This window comes from Equus quagga, chromosome 4, assembly GCF_021613505.1.
Source record: "Equus quagga isolate Etosha38 chromosome 4, UCLA_HA_Equagga_1.0, whole genome shotgun sequence".
In the NCBI taxonomy this organism is placed as follows: domain Eukaryota; kingdom Metazoa; phylum Chordata; class Mammalia; order Perissodactyla; family Equidae; genus Equus; species Equus quagga.
In genome coordinates this window covers 87,604,532-87,628,207 of record NC_060270.1, presented here as the reverse complement: position 1 = coordinate 87,628,207, position 23,676 = coordinate 87,604,532, and the positions used below count along the sequence as shown (strand labels likewise).

At 36.3% G+C, this 23,676-nt stretch overlaps 1 protein-coding gene across 12 annotated transcripts in view; it reads left to right on the top strand.

Annotated features, from left to right (window-relative positions):
- The window catches only part of GTDC1 (glycosyltransferase like domain containing 1), a 397,164-nt gene that overhangs the window by 115,568 nt on the left and 257,920 nt on the right, over positions 1-23,676 (top strand). For all 12 annotated transcript variants that reach the window (XR_006888267.1, XR_006888266.1, XM_046658957.1 and 9 more), the window contains 2 exons: positions 9,291-9,355; positions 12,342-12,545. Coding sequence is in view for 10 of the 12 variants with exons in the window: in XM_046658957.1 (XP_046514913.1) it covers positions 12,367-12,545 (179 nt within the window). In the remaining 2 variants the exon portion in view is untranslated. The remainder of the gene's footprint in view (positions 1-9,290; positions 9,356-12,341; positions 12,546-23,676) is intronic.

The following is a 23,676-nucleotide window of genomic DNA, read 5'->3' as shown; positions in this document are numbered from 1 at the left end:
AAAATTACAAGATTGTGTCTCTAGTAGTTGACTATCCAATCGGTCCTTTTCTTTCTTTAACATTTGTAACATATGGATGATTATGCAATAACATTTTTTTCTTTCTTAATACAGACACTTTGGAAATTAAGTGTGAAACTTGAAGTTCCTTTCAATTTTATTGACCTTAATTGAGTATTTCCCCCTAGTTCAAGACCCATACCTAATTATTTAAGGCACAAATTAATTTTGTCATTTTACTTGAACTTTAAAACTTTGTTTGCTCTATACTTCCCCATGTTCCTTTTTAAAACTGTAAGTACTAAAATGGTATTTTAGTTTCTAGCACAATCTGTCCAAGTACAGCTCCAGATTCCCTATATATAAATAAAGATCTTGATCTGTTTATAATTATTTAATAACTCAAGTACATATGTGAATTAACTGACTGTTACTGTTATTTCATGCATTAGACAAGCAGTATTTGCAAAACCAAATTATAGTGTTTGTAAATAGCTGTAGTCCCATTAGTTTAACCCTTGCTGATTAGATTTTTAATAACTTTCTTTGTAGCAATAGTAGTTAGAATAATTTGAAAACCACTTGCAAGCTCCTGGAGGGGAGCAAGCCTTCAGTAATTGGGAAATAGTTTGTTATTTCAACCAATTTGGCTTCCTTCTCTAAAGTTAAGAACAATTTATAGTTTCTTTTAATTGCAACTTGAAAATTATTTAATGAAGATAACTTGAAGAATAAAATGAAGCACAAAGAGAAAAACAAAATCACTCATAATTCTACCATAAATGATTATTTATGTCTATCTCTGTGCATGTGGGCTCTCTCATGTTTATATGTTCCTTTCATCTATATTTTTATATATTCGTTTTATGCAGTTATGCAATCATGGAAAAATTTTCCCATGCCAATAAATGTTTTTCTTCATTATGATTTTTGATCATTAATCATAAGAGATCCCTTTTTATGGATAGTTTGATTGGTTTCAATTTTGGGCAAAGAGTTCAACAAAGATTCTTGACAATTTCCAGGGTTAATTCATAGAAGTGAGATTGTTGAATCAAAAGATATGCACAGTTTTCAAGGTTTTTATATTATGTTCAAATGTGATAGGACATTTTAATACTTCAAAGCAAATCTAGCCTTATGCTTTCATAAAGTTAGTAGCCAACTTCAGGCTGTGTTTTCAGGACTTGAGAAGAGTCTTTTTAAATTCACAGACTGTTCTCATCTACTTTGCAGATGGCTGAAATTTCGCCATCACCTATTGCTTCCTTGCAACATACAAGTACCCCTGGGAGAGGTAACATCTTGGGCTGGCAGGCATTAGCTCTGAACAATGTGAAGGAATTTATCTGATACTTTAAACTTAGTTTTTGGCAAGTAAAGTTTGGAAACAAGGCCAGGAAAGGGACATTAGAACACTGAGCAAGAGGAGTGATAAGGGGAAGCACAGTGTTCCTTTACTTCAATTCTACTAAGATCAACTGAACAACTATTATATGAAATACAAGATATTATGTACCTAGTTTTAGGAGTTTTTATAATCTCTCTCTACAATGATTCAGGCTGTTTGTTCGCTATGAATGCTAATTAATCCAGTAGACTGACTTACGGTCCCAGATATGGTGTACATATATGCCAGATAGAGATGCAGGGGTAATTAATTATCTCCTAAGCAACCTTACTCTGTTTGAACACTCTGTTTGCAAAGTGTGAAATTACTTCCTTAAGAGATGATGAGGGTACAGAGTGCGGCTTTGGGTAGTTTGCAAAGAATACTCTGTACTGTGGGGTCTCTCCTTCATTAGACAAAATATTTATATCATTGGAATGTCTCCTTGAAAAACCAGTTAATAAAGAGATAATCGTGAGAGACAAGGCCACTAAATAGATAAAGTCATAGTGCTTGCTCCAATCAGGAAACTGAGCTATTGCTACTTATTTTTTATTCAGTGGAGTCTTGTGTATCAGATCTTATGGGCAAGTCTATGCTTCCCCTGCAGAAACTATGGAGAATAGTAGACCTTCTAGAAATTATACACTGTTGTCTGTTTCTTTACTCAACAGTCTCAATCCTAAATATCTTCAGGATTTTAAAATCCCAGTCTATTATTATCAGACTGACTCTTTTTCTTATAATAGTGGGTAGCTAATAATATGCCCCTTGTGATATTTAAAAATAGTGATACAGCTCTCATTACCACATCTATTAGCCTCAGATTTACTCAGCCTTGGTCTAAACTGAGTTTTGACTTTTTAAAATTTATCATTTACAATTTCTAGACTCCAGTCAGTTTTTCTAGTGTTGGCTTCTTAAACCATCAGCAAATGTCTTAGACTCATTGGCAAATCACAACATTCTTGAAGAATATATGGCAACTAGAAAAAGACCTGCTGCAATAAGTAAATAGAAGAAAATATACTTTTAACTAATCTTACTTCTAGTAGGTTTCTATATTCATGTGGAACTTTGGAGATGAGAAAAATGTCACTAAATATTTTAATTGATACGTCTTTAAAACATGGTTTTATTTATTTGGATCTTAAAGGACAGATTCTAATACTGGATTTACATCACACTTCCTAACACAGTTTAAAAAATCTGTTACTGCAGGGTTATTTTCACTGATATAAAGTAAATATTAAAAAATTAAAGGTGTCTAATATTGATACTAAGGATATCTATTTCTAGCCATGTAGTCCTCTATGGAAATTTCTCTTTCTTCTCCCGTGTTTACCTGATATTCCTTTGCCTCCTGAGCTGCTAGGATTTTGCATTTCTTTTAAGTTGATTTCCCTCACTGATAAATAGATTGAGTTGTGAGATTATGTCCTTTTCATTTTTCACTGGAAGTGAGTAAATCCAGAACTTTATACTTGATGACATTTATTTCAACTCATCAAGGGAATGCCACCCATGTTTGCTTGGTTTGCTACACTTCAAATAGACATTGAGAATGTTTGTGTGTTAGAGTAATCCTGCTATTTCTGTTTCAAAATTAACTGAAAATGTGATATGTACCTCCCCCTTGGAGAGGGAAACATCTCAACAATTTTTTATTTGGTCAATGTGAGTTAAGTTCTTAAAAGATGTTAGAGTGAGACTCATTAGCGCCCGTATAGTTAAGAATCTGTGACCCATTTTATTTTATACTTATTTGTTGTGTGTATTTATGTTACCCTGCACAAACCAGGTCTGAGTTAAAATTTGGCATAGAAGCCAATGTAGGGTAGCAAGATAATGTTTCTGTCCAATAAAAAATGCCAGTCTAATAATTAAACCAGTTGAATCCTTCCAGGTCATTGACTTGTTTGTGTTAAATTGGCTTTCTTTGTGTTTGTGTTGATTGTCTTTGTGTTAAATTCTTGTAGAGTCCAGTCAGGTCAGAGAAGACAGTTGCGCATGACGTGGAACATGGCCTCTAAACCCCTCAGCAGGACTGTTGGCAGAACTGTTTTCCTTAGACTGAGGGGTGACATTTCAAATACTATAAGATGCCACCGGGTATATTTAGATGGTGATAGAATGTGTGCATCAAGTTCTGTCTGTGAGAATAAATAGTAATTAGTGGTAGTAAGGGCTGATTATTTGTGGTTGATGATAATAAAGGTCTTAGAGGAGTTAGGAAGAAATTTTGTCATGGCTGTTGCTAAAGGGTATTATGGTTTCTTGACTGAACCCACATTTATTGAACACCTTCTGTTTGCTAAGTGCTGGGGATATTGCAGTAAGCAAGGAGACCTGGTCACTGTCCTCATGGAACTTAATATCGAATGGAGCACACGGATCTTATATAATCACTCATGTAAAAATAGCCTATAAGTGATAAGTACAAAGAAGTACTACAGATTGTTATGTCAGGGGGACTCAAGACTTTGTTTGATGGTGACTGTAGTAAACTATAAGATAGACTGAACATAGCTGTGTGGCTGGCCTCCTACCTTCCTACTACAAATCTTTGTTGTCATATGAATCTTGGATGTTATCTTTCTTCCATCCTAGTCCTTAAGGCTTATTATCCTATCAAAAAGGTGATAGTCTAGATCTGGGGAGTGAAGGATAAGGGTTATGAGGTCAGGGAGGCGTGATTATGCAGGACTCTAGAAGGAATCACAAGAAATCAGAACAAAAGTTTGAGTTTTACCACCCTAACTATATGGTATTCAATTTTGTCTAACTTATACCACTGATGTCCTAGATTTACAAACTATTGGGAATTATTATTAAATATAATATGCAGTAAATATATTTATCATTTTATAGTGACATTTATATTCCACGTGCATATAAATGTATACTGCAATATGTAAATCATTTGCATATTAATAATATTAAACATTGATATTTCATCCCAAAACTCCAAAGACTAGAAAATGGAAGCATGTTTTACCTGTGTCATACCACGTGCCAGCAGTAATGGGAAGATATGTGAATACGAGGTCAGAAGACCTGGGGTTAAACCGTTGCTCTGTCACTTACTCTGTGATGCCAATATTCTCCATTTCTTCCTCTGTAAAAGAAAAGTGGTTCTTCGATGGCACCAACATTCTTTTCACCTATGATTCCTTTCACCCTTGATTTCACCCTGGCTTCTCTCCTTAGGTATCCATATCCAAATGGGTCAGATATCCCAGTTTTCTCCTCCTGAGCTGATTTGCAACCCATTTCAGGAAGGTGGAAGGCTTGGAGAAATGCCATCTTGAGAAAGCAAATACATTATTCATCTTGTCAGACTTTTATAAAATGAATAATTGTTGGCAGAAAGTATTTAAAAATGCCTTTTTTCTTCCCTGTTAAATAAAAGCCTAATTACTAAATGTGGAATGGGATCTCCAGATTGATGGTGAGGGAATTGGTTTCTCATCCTACTTCCACTTCTAGTGTTAAACTAAGATGACAATAGATCAAACAATATAAAAAACTGCAGGTGATTTTCAGAATTCATGGATCTCACAGATATTCTCTTAGCCCATGAAACTTGCTTTGGCCTAGAATTCAATTGCCCGTGATGTTTCTTCCATTTCTTTAATCATTGTTACTTCTATTGTATTAGTAGGGTAAGATAACATATCTACATAAAAAAAATTATTATTTCCAATAAATTCTGATTTCTGTGAACAGTAAGAAAAAAGAATCAGTATTTAAAAGAGAATATAATAATATATGTCCAGATATACTAGCTGCTTGATTTAGTTTAGACTTCAGAGATAATGGGAAATCATTGGTAACAAGTATAGTGCTGCCTGACACTCATTTGCTCAGGACCTGTGTTAAGTGAAAGCAGTGTTACTTTAAAGGCAGAATCAATTTCCCATTTCCTCCTGATTTTCAATTCAGCTCTACAAAAGCTTAGTGACATTCACTGTGTGTCAGATCCTGGGATAACTCCCAGGAAAATAGTGGCATGGTCCCCATCCTCCAGATTTTCCCAGGCCCGTGGGGAAGCAAAACATGGAAACAATGAAACAGGTATACTGATACTGTACAGAGAAGGAAGGAAGTCATGTTTAAGAGGACTTCAGGGATGGGTTTCATAGAACTGGTGATTCATGAGCAGAAATTTTAAGAAAAGTTCATTAAGTGAACACAATGAGAAGGCTGACAAAAAAGAGATACAGGTGTGAAGTCATAGAGGTGTAAAATAGCTGTGTGAGTTTGAGTGCTTGGTATGGCCACAGTGCAGCCTGGGGAGGTGGGGGAAGAGGAATCGAAGTGGGAGAAGGGAAAGTAAGGCTGTAGTGAAGAGAGAGGAAGGGGCCAGAGAAGGGCATGTTTAGGGCTTTGGGTTTTGTCCGTAGGTGAGGGAAACATGGAGGGTTTTTGAGCATGTCACTTCATGATCAGATGTGCATTTTGAAAGATGATTTGTGGCTGGCTTATGGAGAATTGCATGGTAGCATGGAGACCTAGTTAGAGGGTAATGCAGTAGTTCAAATGAGTGATGAGAGAATTTTCTGGTGTAACATTTCCTATTGCTTCATAAATATACTGCACATTTTAAAATGTCAGCAAACTGAAAATATTTTTAGTATTCAGTAGAACTAATTCATTGCTACTTTTATAGTTTGAAATTATTTATGAAATTGATAGCAATGAAAAATAGAAAGAGAGGTAGTATTTTGTTAGTGAAATTAAACCAGTAAACTTCTCACAAAAAATTTCATAGTTATAATTTTGTTGTATAATATGGAATATAACTTTACAAAAATAGGTGATGAATTTTTAATATATATACATCTAGTTATTTGCGGAAATTATGCATATTTGAAAACAAGTGAATGATGTCATAGTGCTGGTACATGTTAAGTATTTGTTGAATTTGCATGTGATACAGAAGATTATAACTAAGACTTTGTCTTAATTCAAGTCATGGAATAAGTGACTGATATTTTGAGGCAGAAAGTTAAATCCCAAATCGAGAAAGAATGAAAATATCTGTTAGGGAAAATTAAATAGCCATATATGCATCTAAGATTGTAATTTTGAAAAAAAGCATGTGTTAAAAGATTATTGGAAATCGTATAATTGGAAAAGCACATTTGAAATTAGCTTGCAGTTATCTGACAGACAGTATGGCATATAAATCTTCTTACCAAATCTTGGTTTTGTTGCATAAATCCTCAGTTCTTGGTTACCACAACAGGAATCAAAAGTCAGGATTGGAGAAATTAGAACATCCATAGTCTTGTGGGGGAATAAAATATTGGAATGCTACATCTTTTTCAGTATGAACCCAAGATTTAAAAAGTTTCTATTTAAGTACACACAGTAGTATACAAGTTATCATAAATGTTAGGTTATATGCTCCATAATGGTTGCAAGGTTATTACTCTGCATTCGATGCCAGCTTATATTTCAGTCTTCAGAGATTACACTGAGGCTAGGGGTTAGGATGAATTTTCTATGCCTGATTTTTATAAAAGTTTTTTAAAAGTAACTTTTTCATAAGATCTGTTTATCTTAGTCTCTTCTTTTCCCATATGATAGTTGAATGTAGAGTGATACTTAGAGGAAACTTTTTTTAGCAAAATGTATTTTTACTATGTGTTCATCCTTAATCGGTTCTGTTGGGGAATCAGTGGTGATGTGTTTCAAAGCAGAAATCTTTTCATGCTTATTTTTCACTATTTAATGAGATTTCAGGTATATTTTAACAACTGGGGTTTCCCTGATGAATCATTAAAATAAGTGAGTGGGCTGGAAGGTAATACTAACTTTTCTCAGTACTGCCCTATTTTACTCTGCTGGGTTATTGGTTGCTTTTTAAGTAGAACCTGGGTGTGTTGGAGTTGGTGGGTGGAGGTGCAGAAGGGAAGGACGGGGGAGGGGTCAGTAAGAAAATACCAGGTAAACCTCTGATGACCTATTGGGAAATCCTACTCAAATTTTACTTTCCCCGACTTAAGGCATTAAGTGCTTAAGCTCTCTATTTTTTGCTCTACCAAGCTTAACTTTCCAAATATTGTATATAGGCAAATAGAAAATATATTTTCAGCAATTGATTGACGTTTAGAGTATCAAACCATGTATGGATTAGCCTGTGGAATCAATTTCTCATGTGTGTGGGATTAAAACCGTTAAAACCATCCTCACTGAAACCATACCTTCCTACAACTAATAGCAGTAAGGTGTCTGTGGAATATATTAATACAACAATTCCTCTGATTTAAAATTATTACGTGGTATTTGGTTGGAAAGTTATTTGAATATTATAGGTAACTGAATTGACATCATCTATGAGGGCTAATTATGGGTTTCTAATGTGACAGGTTTAGTTTTAAAAAATCCACATGATGTATTTATACTTAGTACTTCTTTTCAATACATTAATAGCATATTGCAAATTTCCTTTATCTGTACTGTTAAAAAAGCCTCAACAACCACAGCAGTCCTAACTGCTAGAGGAGGTAGACAAAAATGTAGTTCACCTTGAAAATGATCATGGCTCAGGGAATAAAGAAACTGGGTCAAGCTTAAAATAAATGCAGGTACAATGACAAAAAGTTTTAATAAAAATTTAAAAATATTCATAGCATTGGTTTCAGGCTACTTTTGTTCTCCGTGAGATTATCAATGCGTTATTAGTTTTTAATTGAGATGACTCTAATGGTACTTTTTCATTTTGGTCAAAATGTTTATATGAAATACTATTGTGATTTTTTACTTTGTATCCCCTTTTCATCGTAAAAATAAATTTTTGGAAAGGCAGATAATTCTCAGATAGATCATTTTGACCTCTGGTGATCATAAATAGAATCTGAAGTAGTTTAAAATTCCTATGTCATAGCTATCGCTTTGACTTATTTTATATTACCAATTTAATGTTTAGCATTTAGCCATGTATCATTAAATCATAGTATTGATAATGAATTAAACTTTCTTAAAGCTTTAATAGTATAGTAGATTTTCACTTATCTGGTGTCACTGAGGAATAAAATATGCTGAAGAAATGTTTTTTTTAACTGAAGCTTACTTGTTTAAGCAGAAAAACTTTAAAGTTGATAAAAATTTATCTGAAACATTTTATATGCTCCTTTAGGGAGCAAGAATGGATTGGCCATTTACTCTTTTCTTAATATCATAAAATATGTCATTCTAGTGTCATGCAGAAAGGACATGGGCTTTCTGATTGTTATTTGTTCTCCAACGAAAGAAGTTTTTTTGTTGTTTCTTCCTTTTAAAATGCCGCACCCCTAATTCTGAGATATTTAGTTCAGATGTTTCAGGTCTGTGGTGGTACATATGCTAATGCTTTAACAGATTCATAAACCCATGCATCCATGTAAGACGTTTAGTAATGTGTAGGCTCACCCACCAACTTTTGGCAAACACCTGGCCACAGCCTCCTGCCATCAAGGAGACTCTGTCCTTGCTATGGAGGAAGCACTTTCAGTGTTAAGGCCCTGTTACTGCTGCTCCCAAGCAGTCACTCCCTAGTAGCCATTGCCAGTGGTGTAAAATGTCTGTATTCAGCCGATATTGTGAGCATGGGTGGCGTCAGGGTGACCACCTGCAGTTGTCTGGGATTATTGCTCAGATGGGCAAGTACTGTACTTCCTTTATCTTTTAGCAAATTCCAGCGTAACAGCAAAAATCCTTTTTAACAAAGTGTTTTTTTTTTTTTCAGCCCCATGCTTGTTTCAAGCACTATTTTCTAAAACAAAATTCAAGCACAGCAAAAGTATTTGAGCTGTTCTTTAATGTGCTGTGATGACATTTGGTTTGAATCTTATATTTAAAAATCAGCTTCTCCTCTTTTGCTTGCACCTAATGGGAATCATCTTTCTTCCAGGTTGTGCTTTAAGAAGACTATAGGGAAGAACACATTTTCTTCTTGCCGCAAGAGTTGCAATACAAGTAAGTGGAGAACTGCCAGGAGATGTCTGTCTCCACAAAACAAGCAGAACAAATTTCCATGAATCAAAGCCACTAAGTATAGTTTTCAGAGATGGTAGGACATAGTTACTCTCCCTAGAAAAATACCCCAAATGCAGGCACACCCATTGGCCACTAGAAAAATGCTCAAGTAAACGCTAGTTCAAACCTGTACATTTCACTCTCCTTACTGAGCTATTAAAGGGGTGGAAATCTACTATAACTATAATCTTTTTTTCCCCTTTTCTATTTTTCGACCTCCCACATGCTTGGTGTTCAGTTCTGCTTACTTAGTATCTTGAATCTCCAGCAGCACCTACACGTACTGCCTCCACAGTAGCTGATGGTCTACAGATAACTCATGATTCAGACCCATAAGAAACATCTGTAAACATATGGCATGATATGTGCTCTAGATTAATCATGGAAAAGGGCAAAGTAGTGAAGAACCAGAAGGCTTTTTTTTCCTTCTAATATTGATGTTGCTTTCTTTGAGATTATATGAATAAAATATTCTTTAGAGTGGTTTCTATTACTTTCCATCACTTGGGGAACTGTCTTAGGTCATTTTTATAAGAGCCTTTCAGAGACCTTTTAAGTGTATACAGGGCATATACTCCTTAGCATGGTTAGGTCAGAGGAAATAAAGAAAGTAGATATCTGTGATGATCTAGTAAGCAAATTAATGTTAAACAGCCTTTATTCTGTCTTTCTTGAAACCTTTGATATAATTTTAAAAATTGCCTTTTATTGTTCTCTCAGTTGCTTTCTAGAAGTTTCCATCATTTGAGGGATTAATGGCTACTCTTTTGTTAAACTTGGAGGGTGTTTGTTAACTTATTGAACACTACATTAGTAGAGTTGAAGTCTCCAGCTAGCCTGAGAAAATTGAGCCTCTGCATAGCTCAGCCTGTGGGCTTACTTCTTACTCACAAAACCTGTGGGACTCTCAAATTCACATCTGAAATGCAAGCTGCTGATGAGGAATGGGTAACACCCACTGCATTTCAATTGCATGTGTATATCTACCTTTCCCACTGGTCCTTGGTGGATAGGGGGTTGTGATTGAAGATTACTGATTTTAAAATGCCTTTGGATTCGAAGATACCCTTTGTCCTTAAGTAAGGTGATTTATACTAATAATGGGAAGGGGGGAAATACCTTATTACTGCTTGTAAGCTACTGTGTTTCAATTTTATCTTCACAACACACGTCTGAGGTTAGTACTGTTATCCCCATTTTAGAGGAGGTGAAACTGAGTCCTACAAAGTTAGGCAGCTTGTCCAAAGACACAGCTATGAAGTGGCAGGGCTGTGCTTTAAACTCGTATCTCCCTGTCTCCAGGGTTCATTCTTTTTCTACCTGAGGAATACTGCTTCTCTATTTTGCAGATAAGAGAAATACGTTTGCATATTTTTCCCAAAAACTGCTCATTGGAAGATTCAGACATCCAAAAATAAGCTTTTTTCACTCAGTCATTTCTTTTTTTTCTTTTTTTTTGAGGAAGATTAGCCCTGAGCTAACATCTGCTGCCAATCCTCCTCTTTTTGCTGAGGAAGACTGGCCCTGAGCTAACATCCGTGCCCACCTTCCTCTACTTTATAAGTGGGACGCCTACCACAGCATGGCTTGCCAAGTGGTGCCATGTCTGCACCCGGCATCTGAACCAGCGAACCCAGGGCTGCCGAAGCAGAACATGCGCACTTAACCACTGAGCCACCGGCCTGGCCCCAGTCATTTCTTTTCTGAGAATCATTTGAGACTTTTTGCTTTGAAATGCAATTTAAGTGGGCATTGCTTTGACTGGTCAAGTGGAAGTACTGTTTTGTTAGGAAAGGGAATCATTGGGTTGTTGAGACTGATAATTTTGTGGAACAATGTTATTAAGAAAAGCAATATTCTGTTTAATGAGTGGGTGTTTATTTAAGTCATAAAGGAGAATTCAAACATCTGGAATATTTTTTAAACAATGTAGTGTTTATGTACAGAATGATGTTCTTCCTTCTTACAGGAAATAGCATATAATTTGAAGCGTATATAAAAGTTTTTACATTTCTACGTGTATTTTTATTTCACTGAGCACATTAACAAAAATCATATTATTAAAATAAAAAATTGCTTGATAGCCAGTTCTCTGTGATGAAAATTTTGGCATGTCTTTAATAAAACATTGCTGTATTCCTCTGAATGGGTTTGTTGTTTAAAGAAAGGTTGTAGAAGCCTTGCTGGTTCGCAGGCATAGAGCTTTACCCCACTTTTTCAGTCTTTCTTTGGGGATGGGATATTGACAATAGCGGGGAAGTGGTCAAGGTTTGTGCAATGTCTCAAGAAATTGTATTCTAAGATATATAATACTGGAGAATTGAGATTTGAATATGAATATGTGTTTTCTAAATAGAGATTCATTGAGAGCATTGATAGCTCTCAATGCTGCTGAATTTAAAGCTGGAGTAATATGAGAGTTACAGAATCAGAGAATTTCTGGACTGGAAAGAATCTTACAAATGAAGGCTCTTGGAGTGGAAGTCTTAGTTAGGAGATCAGTTCAATGATTGTCCAAGACTAGATAGAGCTTAGGCCAAACCAGTTCTGAGCTTACTGAGTCAGGGTCACAGTTATTCCAACCAGAAAGTGAGTAGTCAAAGCAGGAGAGGGCTTTCAACTTCCTGGAGTAGGAGAGAAAACTGAGTCATTGTGGAAGAAGTCTTAGCGCAAGAGGAAAACAAAAATCAGAAACATAAAGCATCCTTTATTACTCTTATTAACACAAATGATGTAAAAATATTGATTGCAAAAATATAAACCTTGTGTTTTATGAGACAAGCCCGTTTTAAAAATTAATGTGTCTGTAAATTATTTATATTTGCTTTCCGAGGGTAATATTTTAAATTATTTTTATTTAAAAAAATCTTTATACATACACATAGACATATGTTTGAAAAAAAAATATTTTTTGCTTGTTATCTAGAATCTGGGAAGGCTTGAAGGGGCCAATGAGTATTCTCATCATTGAGGCATTCTATGGAGGGTCTCATAAACAGCTGGTGGATCTGCTCCAAGAAGAGTTAGAAGACTGCGTCCTTTATACCCTTCCTGCAAAGAAATGGCATTGGAGAGCACGGACGTCGGCTTTATACTTCTCTCAGAATATTCCCATCAGTGAGCATTACAGGTAATTAGAGCTCTGGCTGCATCTTCAGCCTTTTTTTAATGCACCTGTTATAAAGATGCTGCTTCTCTATTGGCATCGATAAGATTTTCTCCAACTATGGAATCAGTCAGTATGACTCCAGGAGATATTCCTGTAGAGACAGCAGAGCAGCAGAGTACATTTACACTCTGAGGACACCTGGTCGGTAGGAAGGCAGCATCACTTAGAACTTACATGACTTATCTCATTTGTCTTGTGATCTTATCACATGCATGTGTGTAGGTGGGGATGACATTTTTTTTGGCCTGTGATGAGAATTGATCTTGGGCACATTTGTTTTTTATTTTTTGCTTCCATAATTTCAGTGCCTCTTTTAGTGAGTATGCTGTTTTAGTTTAGTTTTTGTATTTTCTCTGTGCTAGGAGCTAAGGTTGAAAAAATTAGAATGGCCTAGGTCTGTGCCCTTACAGGCTTTAAAGACTATTGACGCAGAGATAGACATGCAAGTGCAATGAGAAAATGAAACATGGAGAAGTTCATTTTGAATGTGACAAACTGGAGGTGGTTTTATAGAGGTAGTAACCTTTGGTTAATCTTGAAGGGTGGGTAGATTTTGGGGACACAGACCTCAATTCTGAAGTCTGATTTGTTATGAAGTGAGAACTTATAGGCACCTGTTAGAAAGTCTTATGGGACACACTGAAAAGATGGATGAGAAATACTGATTACATTTTTAGGGAGAACAAGTAAAGTAGAATGGAATCCTCTTGAACCTCTCTACCTCTTTATTCTCTATTTGTGTCTACTGCTGAGTGTCTCCAGAATGTTAAATAGAGGAAGATTAGCCTACTGTGGTTTACATATCTGATGTTCTTGCCATTCTGGGCTCTTCTATGTAGGATTGCATTGCTTTAGGCAGGAGTGGGGAGTGCCAGGCTGATAATTATTGGAGTTAGAGCCCACAGGTTGTTACAGAAAGGGCACGTTGCAAACTGTAGTGCCCACCTTGACTTCAGCTGCCATACTCACCTGCTGTTTCTAAGATGGAGCAGTCACAAGGGAGACAGCAGCTTAAGATTTCAATATAGGTTGCTGCTCTTAATGGTAATTTGGGGAATTCAGAGAATAACCCTTTTGATGTATGAGAACCATGCTCATCTCTGAGAATTCAGATTGTTGGATGGAATAGCAGTGAGCGCTCAAGTCACATTGCTTGGGATTGTAAAGGTAAAATGCTGTTTTGGGGCATATTGATAATTTTGTATTTTCAAATCTAAAGTGTATTTTTCCGTATATAATTTAATGTTTTATATTCTGATCTAAGTGAATATTATTAATTCACTAATAGTATGAGAAATTTCAATGAATGTTTCGATATAAAAGTTGCAAAGGCAATGATATGACTATTGCTGTGTTAAAATCTGATTGTTTATAGTTGCTTTCACATCTCATTTAATTGAGTTTCACAGCACCAATTGTATTCTATTACTTAAGGTCAAGTAATCCAGTTGACTTTAATGGCACATTTTCATTTAACATTACTGTTTGATATAATAAATTTCTACAGTGATTTGAACATTGAAAGGAACCATTTCTATATCTACTGTTAGATTTTATTTTGATTATGCAGTTTTTCAGAATGAAATTATTGTATTACAAATATATGTATGTGGATAGCATGTAAACAAACACTTCCCATGGCTTCTCGACTCTCTTTGAGGCCTGAAGCATTTGAGGCTAAACATCACATTGCTTTTGAAGCAGTCTTATTTGGAGGTAGATTTCTGAAAGATGGTGATATAAAGTTTTACTCTCAGATAGGCATAATCTCCAGGTCTGTGATCTTTCAAGGTCAGCCATTTAAGCTGTGTAGTTAACTATATTAATCTAATCATACTTCACTAAAAGATATACAGTATTCCTTCCTTATCTGCAGTTTCGCTTTCCATGGTCAACTGTGGTCTGAAAATATTAAATGGAAAATTCAAGAAATAAGCAATTCATAAGTTTTAAATTGCTCGTGGTTCTTTTTTTTTGTTTTTCCTTCTTGAGGAAGATTAGCCCTGAGCTAACTACTGCCACTCCTCCTCTTTTTGCTGAGGAAGCCTGGCCCTGAGCTAACATCGTGCCCATCTTCCTCTACTTTATATGTGGGACTCCTACCACAGCATGGCGTGCCAAGCAGTGCCATGTCCGCACCCGGGATCTGAACCAGCGAACCCCCGGCCACCGAGAAGCGGAACGTGTGAACTTAACCACTGCGCCACCGGGCCGCCCCTGCTCGTGGCTGAGTAGCATGGTGAAATCTCTCACGATCCCGCTCCATCCTACCCAGGACATGAATTGTCTCTTTGTCCAGTGTATCCATGCTGTATGTGCTCCCCCCCGTTAGTCACTTAGTAGCCGTCTCAGTTATTAGATCAACTGTCATGGTATCGCAGTGCTTGTGTTCAAGTAACCCTTATTTTACTTAATAATAGTCCCACAGCCAAGTTTATTATTAGTTATTGTTGTTAATCTCTTACTGTGCCTAATTTATAAATTAACCCTTATCATAGGTAGGTATGTATAGGAAAAATCATGGTATATATAGAGTTTGGTACTATCTGAAGTTTCAGGCATCCACTGGGGTCTTGGAATGTATCCTCCAGTGATAAAAGGGGAGTACTGTACCTCACCATTTAACTTACAGCTATATTTGACCAATGGTAACATCTACTCTTTACCAAATAACTTTTCGAATGCTTTTGAAAAAATAGCAGCAGCCTAAAAACTTATAAAGTTAAAAAATGTGCTTACTCAATCCTAGATTGAAATGCAGGAAGAGCTTTTTATTACACAAGAACAATCTGATCTCTGTGGAGACTTTTAAAGATAAGAAAAATTTTTGCTTTCCAGTTACGTACTTTCTTTGTACGTATGGCAAATGAAATTATCAAAATTCATAAAGGTAAAGTGATTAGGCACCAATATTGCCTACTATGCAATATTACTCTGAACAAGTAGGAATGTGTCTGATGAGAAAGACCTTTAATGTAGGTACAAATGTTATTTTTTTCAACTTCTGTACGTGTAGTCATTGTTGTTATAAGCTTGTTATCTGAAAAATATTTTATTAGTAAAAGAATAAATGCTTCAGACTAATTAATCAGTTTGATTCTGCTTTATCTTGACAGTTAAAAGAATACAATCATGATTCACATTTACAGCTGTTTAATTTTATTATAGATTAAAAAAACCTCCGCAGTTATTTTTCTCAAAAGTAGTTGGTAATTATTGTAATTTTTAGGTTTTATTAAAGCTTTGCCTTCTGGAAACTCCACAAAATGCAGAAAAACGTTTCTGAGGATGGTCCTTAAATTTTGTGTTCTGAAATGTATGAGTCATTTGTCCCAGGATCAAGCATTTCTTCTTTCTTAAAATATGCCTAGACTAGGCATCAAAGATGTTTCATTCATTTTCCTTTTGGCAGTATCTTTACTGAACTGAAAAAATCACTGTTACTTAAAATCATTTTTGCCCTCTCAGATGCTTACAATTATATTTTTCACTCCATCTGAGGTATTGTGGCAGATACTGATCATTGACCACTTAACAGCCCTTCTTCCTTGTAGAATCACAATTTTCTTTGGGATGGCTAAGTACTCAGCCCCTGGGGGCTGAAGCATGAATGACTTAAGTCGGTCATGTTGATCCCATTCTACCAAATTTTTGCAGCTTTCCTTGCAGCTAGTGCTAGTCAGTCTCTAGGTTTTGGCAAATTAGATGGAAGTGGATGACTTCTGGGGGTTCTTCCAATAAAGTTTTGGTTTTTTCTTATAAAAGTAGAAAGCCACCTTCTCCTTCCTGCATTTGACTGTAGTTGTGATGGTGCAGCCATGAGGTGACAAAGTGAGCGTGAAATACCTTGGCTGCCAAAAATGGCTGATGGAAGGCTGGAAAGAGTCTGGATTAGACTTCTATTTTCAGCAATGTAGCTACCTAGTCACCTGAAAACCCTCCATCTCTAAAACATCTAGAAATGCTTTGTAACATATAACAAATTGCCTTTTGAAGTCCATAGCTGAGCAGAGTCAGAGAGGATCTGAAGAGGCATCTGGAAATTAAGAGTGGTAAGCTGGCTTTGAAGCTGTGGTTGCCTAATTTTCATAAAGGGGACTGGTTAGCTAAGTTATATAACATTCCTGAAATGAAATATTGTGGAGCTCTAACCTGAATTAGGAGGCTTTCTGTGTCCTCTTAGGGGAGGCTCTCCAAGGCATATTAAGTGACAAAAAATAAGGTGCCAAACAGTGTTATTAGGTGCTATCTTTAGTATAAAGAAAGGAGATTATAAGAACGAAACAATGGAAGGGTACACCGGAAATGAATAAAAGTAGTTGTCTGAGGATCAGTGTAGCAGACAGAGACCGCACCCATATCCCTTGACCTTTCCCTTTTGGTGTGCCCTGGCCAACTTCCTGCTACCAGTATCTACAGCTCTTTGCCTGAGGGAGCAGCCGCTCCGCCAGTGCATGGCAGCAGGCTGTGAGCAGCCCTCCACAAATGATCCTCGCCCCGAGATGAGATCATTCTGAAGTGTGTGCAGGAGAGAAATCATTAACAAAGATTCCTAAAATCCCTTCTAAGTCAGGAAATGTAAAAGCATAATTCTAAATAACTGATGGGTCAAAGAAGAAATCATAATGGATGCTAAAAAATAGAACTGAATCATAATGAATATATTGTTTATCACAATGTGGGTTGCATCTAAAGTGACGGTTGCAGCCACATCATCTTTAATAAATTTATTTTTATTATTTTTTTTTGACAGAGATATGCAGGGCCCTCTAAAGCTTGTGGCCCTGGGTAGGGCCCCTGTTTCTTGAATCTGGGAGTAGTTCTGGGAAGGAAACAGTAAGAAGAGTGAAAAATAGTGAAATTGAAAGCATATATATAATGGAGATGAACAAACTGAAACTAGTTATTTTGAAATAATAAAATAGATAAACCACAGGTACAATTGATTTTTTTTAAAGGCACAATTAATTTTTGGAGTGAAAAAATATAACTACAGATATGGCACAGATCAATAAAAAGGAGGAAATGCTCTTAAGAGTTTTATGTTAATACATTTGAAAATTTAGACAAAATGGATAATTTCTTAGAAGAACATAACTTACAAAACCTCACTCAAAATGAAAGGGAAAATCTGAATGGAACCATAATCATTAAAGATGTTGCTGCATTAGCTAAAAATCTCCCCACTAAATGACAGAGCCTGGGTCCCTGTGCAGGGCTGGTTTACTGCACCAGTGCTGTCCTGCCTCTTTCCAAACTGTGTTACACTAGACCCAGTGACTAGTTTCTTAGGTTTTCTGTTTCTTGTAGTCATGCAAGTCCTAATAGGCGTTAATTATCATTATGATACCTTCCACTCCACCCCAACCCCTGACTTTTTGTTTATGTCCAAGGAGGGGCAAGGAAATAGTTGGATAGAAAATGAATTGAATGAAAGTTCAGTTGGGTCAAATAATGCATAAAGTGAAATTAAAGCTTAAGGTGATATTTGATTGTTGATAATTCTATTTTGATTTGCCATTTTCTTTTTTTTTTTTTTTTTTTAAAGATTGGCACCTAGGCCAACAACTGTTGCCAATCTTCTTTTTTTTTTTCTGCTTTATTTCCAAAACCCCCCCAGTACATAGTTGTATATCTTAGTTGCAGGTCCTTCTAGTTGTGGGATGCGGGATGCCGCCTCAACGTGGCCTGACGAGTGATGCCACATCCACGCCCAGGATCCAAACCCTGGGCCGCCGCAGCGGAGCGCGCGAACTTAATCACTCGGCCACGGAGCTGGCCCCAGATTTGCCATTTTCTTTAGCGGTACCATGACTCTGGCTTCTCACTAAGTAGATTCTCTTTCAAGAAACATGTAATTTTTGTTTTCTTAAATAACTATTCCCTGTAAAACATTGAAGGTAACTTTCTTTGGGAAAATGAACACTTTTAGCTGATAGGAATTACCTGTTTGTTGTTTGTATAAAGGTATGGCTAAACTAGTGGGTATAGGTGAATTAATAAGGAAGGTGTTGGTTTCTCAAACAATTCTTTTATAAATAATGAATTTAATTATCTTGCTTGGCAATTATATCTTGTTTTTAATTGTTTCTTCTTGTTAAATATATAACTTTCTGAATGTTATAATTAATAATAAAACATCTTTTTATTAAAATGTACCTTTCTGAATAGTTTAATACTATTTTAATCATGAAAACACCTTTTTATTAGTGTGCATTGTAGTTGGGAATATAAAAGTAAACAATGACTTAACAAGAATTTGTAGATAAGAGAAGTTTTTGTTAGGCCTACGCAGGGCAGTCTTTTTACATCTCTGTGGGAACCAGAATAAGATTTAATGGGATTAAATAATAGTAATAATAGCTAATATATTGAACACCAACTCTGAGGTAGACATCTACAATCCTGGAAGCTGGATATTGTTTTCCTGGTTTAACAGAAGAGGAATCCAAGGCTTAGAGTCAAGTTACATGCACTGGGTTACACAGCTAATTAGTGGTGGATATGTGATTTGAGTTCAAGTCTGGGTACCTGCAATGGCCATGTACTTGTTTGTTCTTTTTAGGCCCATGCTCTTAGCCCCTCTGCTATCTGAATACTCTGCTGAAGCAGGGTAAAAGAATTAAGTAAATTAAACCTAAATACCTCTTGATCAAAAATGTATTAATAGATTTTACCATTAGAAATGGGGTGGTGCATCTCAGGGTCTTGAGAAGTATTATAGTTCTTGAATCTTGTTGAAGGCTGGAGGCTGGAAGTCAGTAGCCCTTCTAGGTTGGGAATCTGTGATTTTCTCATTTTCCTCAGCGCATTTCTCTTTAGTTTTCAGCCATAGAAGTCACAAGTTATTTAAATTTTCCTCTTTTGAGGTTTTTCCTTAAAATCCAAATAAAATACTACATATGATGCTTTTTAAGAATCATAGGGTAGACTCATGAATAGGCAAAAAACATTCTCTGTTTAGGATGTTCAATACCTGCGATTCCCAAATTATCCTCAAACTGATAGACTGTGAAGTTCTCTACTTGGTTTATGGATTTGGTCTAGAGGCAGCATTCCGGTATTGCCCAGCTCACTTCTTTCATATCATTACTGTTGTGTGTGCTTCTTGGGGTTTGGCTGATGTTCCAACACTGTATAAATAATATTGTCATTAGGTACAGTGTATCATCCTATAGTCTCACCAATACCTGACTGCTCCGTTTGTGAGAATTGGATAAGTTTCCGCGTCACTTTGCCCAGCCAACCAGTTTCCCTATCCTGTAGTGCCTAATTGTGGGATTCTCTTTGGGTTTGTTTTCCTACCAAGCTGCTCTCCTGTCTAGGCAGTACATACAGCAGCTTTCCAGTATTTGTACAGCCCTTAGGGTTTTGTCCATAATATTTCATCGTAGTGAAGTCTCCTCTGATTGACAGTAGTGTTCAGTTTAGCCATCTGGACTTTATGTTGAAAACCACATAACCGACCACAACACTACAGAAGTAGAATACTACAAACCAAATAACTAACCATTCAGTCAGTCTCTCCCTTTCTCTCTTTCCTCTCTCTCAGTCTCTTCTCTCTCATACGCACACACATGCACATGTACATGAATGACTAACCTTTAAATTACTCTAACAGATTCTTCATTGCAAAACTGGAAATTAAGCCTGTCACCATGCTTCCTAAAGGGTGGTTTCCAGACTTTGTCTTATCCACTAACCTTTGTGTTTCTTTGTCAGTGCTCTCAAGAAGTAAAATAGTCCAGTAGCAGGAAGAAGAAAAAGAAAAGTTTTCTTGTTGTGTCGTTTGTAGTGTATTCTCACCATAAGCTACTAATTCAAAAGTGTTTGTACAGTTGGCACGTACTGTGAACTCACTGCTTCCGAGGAGTTAAGCACGGCAGTGCAACTTCAAGTGTGTGTCTTTAATATCTCTTCTAGCATATTTAAAAAATAAAATAAATATCACATTTAAGATTTTATACAGCCCCCAGGAGATGGTTCGTATGGATATGAGCCATTATTTCTAACAGACTCTGCACCTTAAAGACCTCTAGGGTAAATCTCTTATATCTTTGAAATTTTACAACTATATTTTAAAAGACAAACTAGATGTTTATTACACTTTTACAGAGGAGAGAAAAATCATTATTTTTAATGAATGAAATGGAAAAGGCAAAAAAACCCCAAACACCCCCAAATGGATGGAAAATGTGCTATTGCGTACAAGAACTCTTGCTGCAGAGCAAGGACCTTCATAATTTTGCTTTTAGAACTAACATGCTTATTTTTGATATAATAATCGAAACTGTGAGTCTGATCTTAGAGTGTTTCTATTCTAGTTGGTTTTAGGTGTTGTGTGTCTTCATCATGGTTTGTCTCCATAGCATGGAAAAAACCTTTAGAAAATGAAAGCTGTTTTCATTGTAATTCCATTGCCAACATTTGTTTGTTTATTTGAGAAAGTTTGTCTGCTTTTATTTAGGTCTTAATCAATGAAAAAATGTTTGCTTTTGGAGCTGTGTAGAGTGTGCACTGCTCTTAGCATCTGATTTACTCTATTTGGGGCCTCTAAAGCCATGGTGCAGATACTCTGTTACCCTTGCCTTCTCTTTTGTCTCCCCTCTTAGGGAACCTCTCATACTTGCCTATTCTCTTGGGGTCAAATTTGGCCTGCTAGCCACCTTTGGACACATTGTCCTGTCCATTAAATGCCTATTCTTGTCCATCCTTCCTTTGTGTATACTCCTCTGTGGTTCATTCATGTGATGGGCCTTCTGGTCGCATGACCAGCCAGCCCACAGAGATAACTGCAGGCGGAAGGCAGAAACTGAATCAGTCCCAGTGCTCACAAAAGAGCTTTCATGTCTGTTTCATTCTTCTGTCTTTCTAAAGAACATAATCCTGTATTTTAGCAAATGTCTTCCTAAACAGTCTCTCCTATATTTCTCTTTGTTCACCATCTTATGCTGATAATAAAAATTTAACACTCCCCCTTTTTAGGAGAAACTCCTGGAGAGAAGGCTGAGGAGTAGGATGGTTTGGCCCAAATCTCCCCACAGATTAGTTACCTTTTGGCTCTTTTCTAAGCTTTTTTTTTTTTTTCATCAGAATTAAGAGCTTTTATATTAAGAGCCAGTGCCCATGCTATCACTGCTAATAAAAGCCAAACTTGACAAACATGGACATACAGTGCTGGCACATAGTAACCATTTGGTAAACTCTTTGTTGATTGAAAGAAAGCTTAGTGCCTATATCCATTTGCTAACACTTGTAGCCTTGATTAAATAATCCCCGATTTAAAACCATCAGTGACTTCCCATTGCTTATGTAAAAGTCCAGATGACACACGGCTTCCCGGGCCCTGCCTACCTCTGCAACCTCATCTCCCACCCCTGTCATTTCATTAATCTGCTGTAGTAGCAGCACTGGCCTCATTCACTCCCTCTGAAATGTCAAGCTCTTTCCTGCCTCAGGTCCTGTTGCTGCTTGCTGGTCCTTCAACCTGCAGCACTAACCCAGGCCCCCTCCCCAAACTCTCTGCTTATTTTTTTCCCATCCTTTAAGTGTCAGCTACCCTCTCAGAGAGGCCATCCCTGACCACCCTATCTAAAACAAGCTGTCTATTTCATCATCCTTTTGCCGCCCTCTCTAATAACGTTGTATATAATTTGTAATTATTTTCTTTGTTTGATTTTTTCTTTTTTTCATTATACTGTAAGTTCCCTGATAAGAAGGGTCAAACTTGTCTTATTTACCATTTTTATCCCCACTACCTGGTATGCTGCCTAGCAGATAGTAGTTGTTGAGTAGATATGTTTGAATGAATGATTTCTTATCTGTGGTTTTGAAAATGCGAACAAAATATGGGTGTAATTGGCTTTACTAATTTGCTTATTATTTTCTGCTATGGGCGCTACGAGTGTCCTGTGTCTAGGGATATTATCTCTTCCACACAGAAACTACTGAGAGATATTTAAAGGCCTGTGTTACTCAGTTTTATGGGATTAAACTAAAGAATTCCATACACATTTACTCACTTATTTTTATGGGTTATATTAATCATACTCTGAAATCAGTCATCATCCATTATGTAAATTTTGATAAAAGAAAATATAATTTTCTGGAATTTCCCCTGTATAAAAAGTGTTTTTAGAAAAAATATGTTTCTTAATTCAGGAAACTTTATAGAATCTTGGGTGTACCTGTGATATTTTGTAAAATTTCACATGATTGTATTTTAAGGCTTTTTAGTTTTGGCAGTGGCCACCCAGGAACAGTGGCCTTTTAATTTATGGTGCAGAGGCCATACGATGAATGAGAGATTAGGATTTGGCCCAAAGAGGTGTTTTACTTGACCACCGCAATTATTTAAGCATTTTTTATTTTTAATGCTTTTAGACATCTAGACATTCTTTGTTTGGTCCCAAACACAACTAGTTGCCGTTGTTTTATACCAGTCTGCTTCTCACATTTATGTACTTAACTGCCTCATTTACGGCTTTGTGTTGTAGCCTTTGGTTTAGTATGTGTCCAAGAGTGAATCTTCAAATGAGCTTTAATAAAATATATTTAAATGTGTGTGTGTGTGTATATATATATATATGTATATATATAAGAGTTTATTAAAAATCACTTGTGTTTGAAAGAAACAACATACTATAGTAGAGAAATCAGCAGTTCTGGATTCTAATCCCAGCTCTGCCATAAATTAATTGTTTGGCTTTGGAAAAGTCACTTTTTAACCTTAGAGTCTCAGTTTTTTCATCTGTAACTGAAGGTTTGGTTTTGTCGTTTGAGTTCTATGATGTCATGAACAAGGAGTTAAAGTCAAGATCAAGATTTAAGGAATTCTAACACAAAAGACAAGTTTGTCCTGTCTCTCACTCAACTTTGTCATCAACTGCTGCCTCATTGTACACAGGAATTATTTCATCATCTTATTTGTATATCTCCTTGAATATTTAACTTTTATTTTTAGAGTTGGAGACGTTAGGGGAATAATTCTTCCCAGTAGTGCTTCTGTCTTTTAGGTTGCTCTGTTACTTGTTTGGATCTCCTGTTCCAGCCTCACCATTTCATGATTAGTTGCCTTTTCAAAGAGAAGATG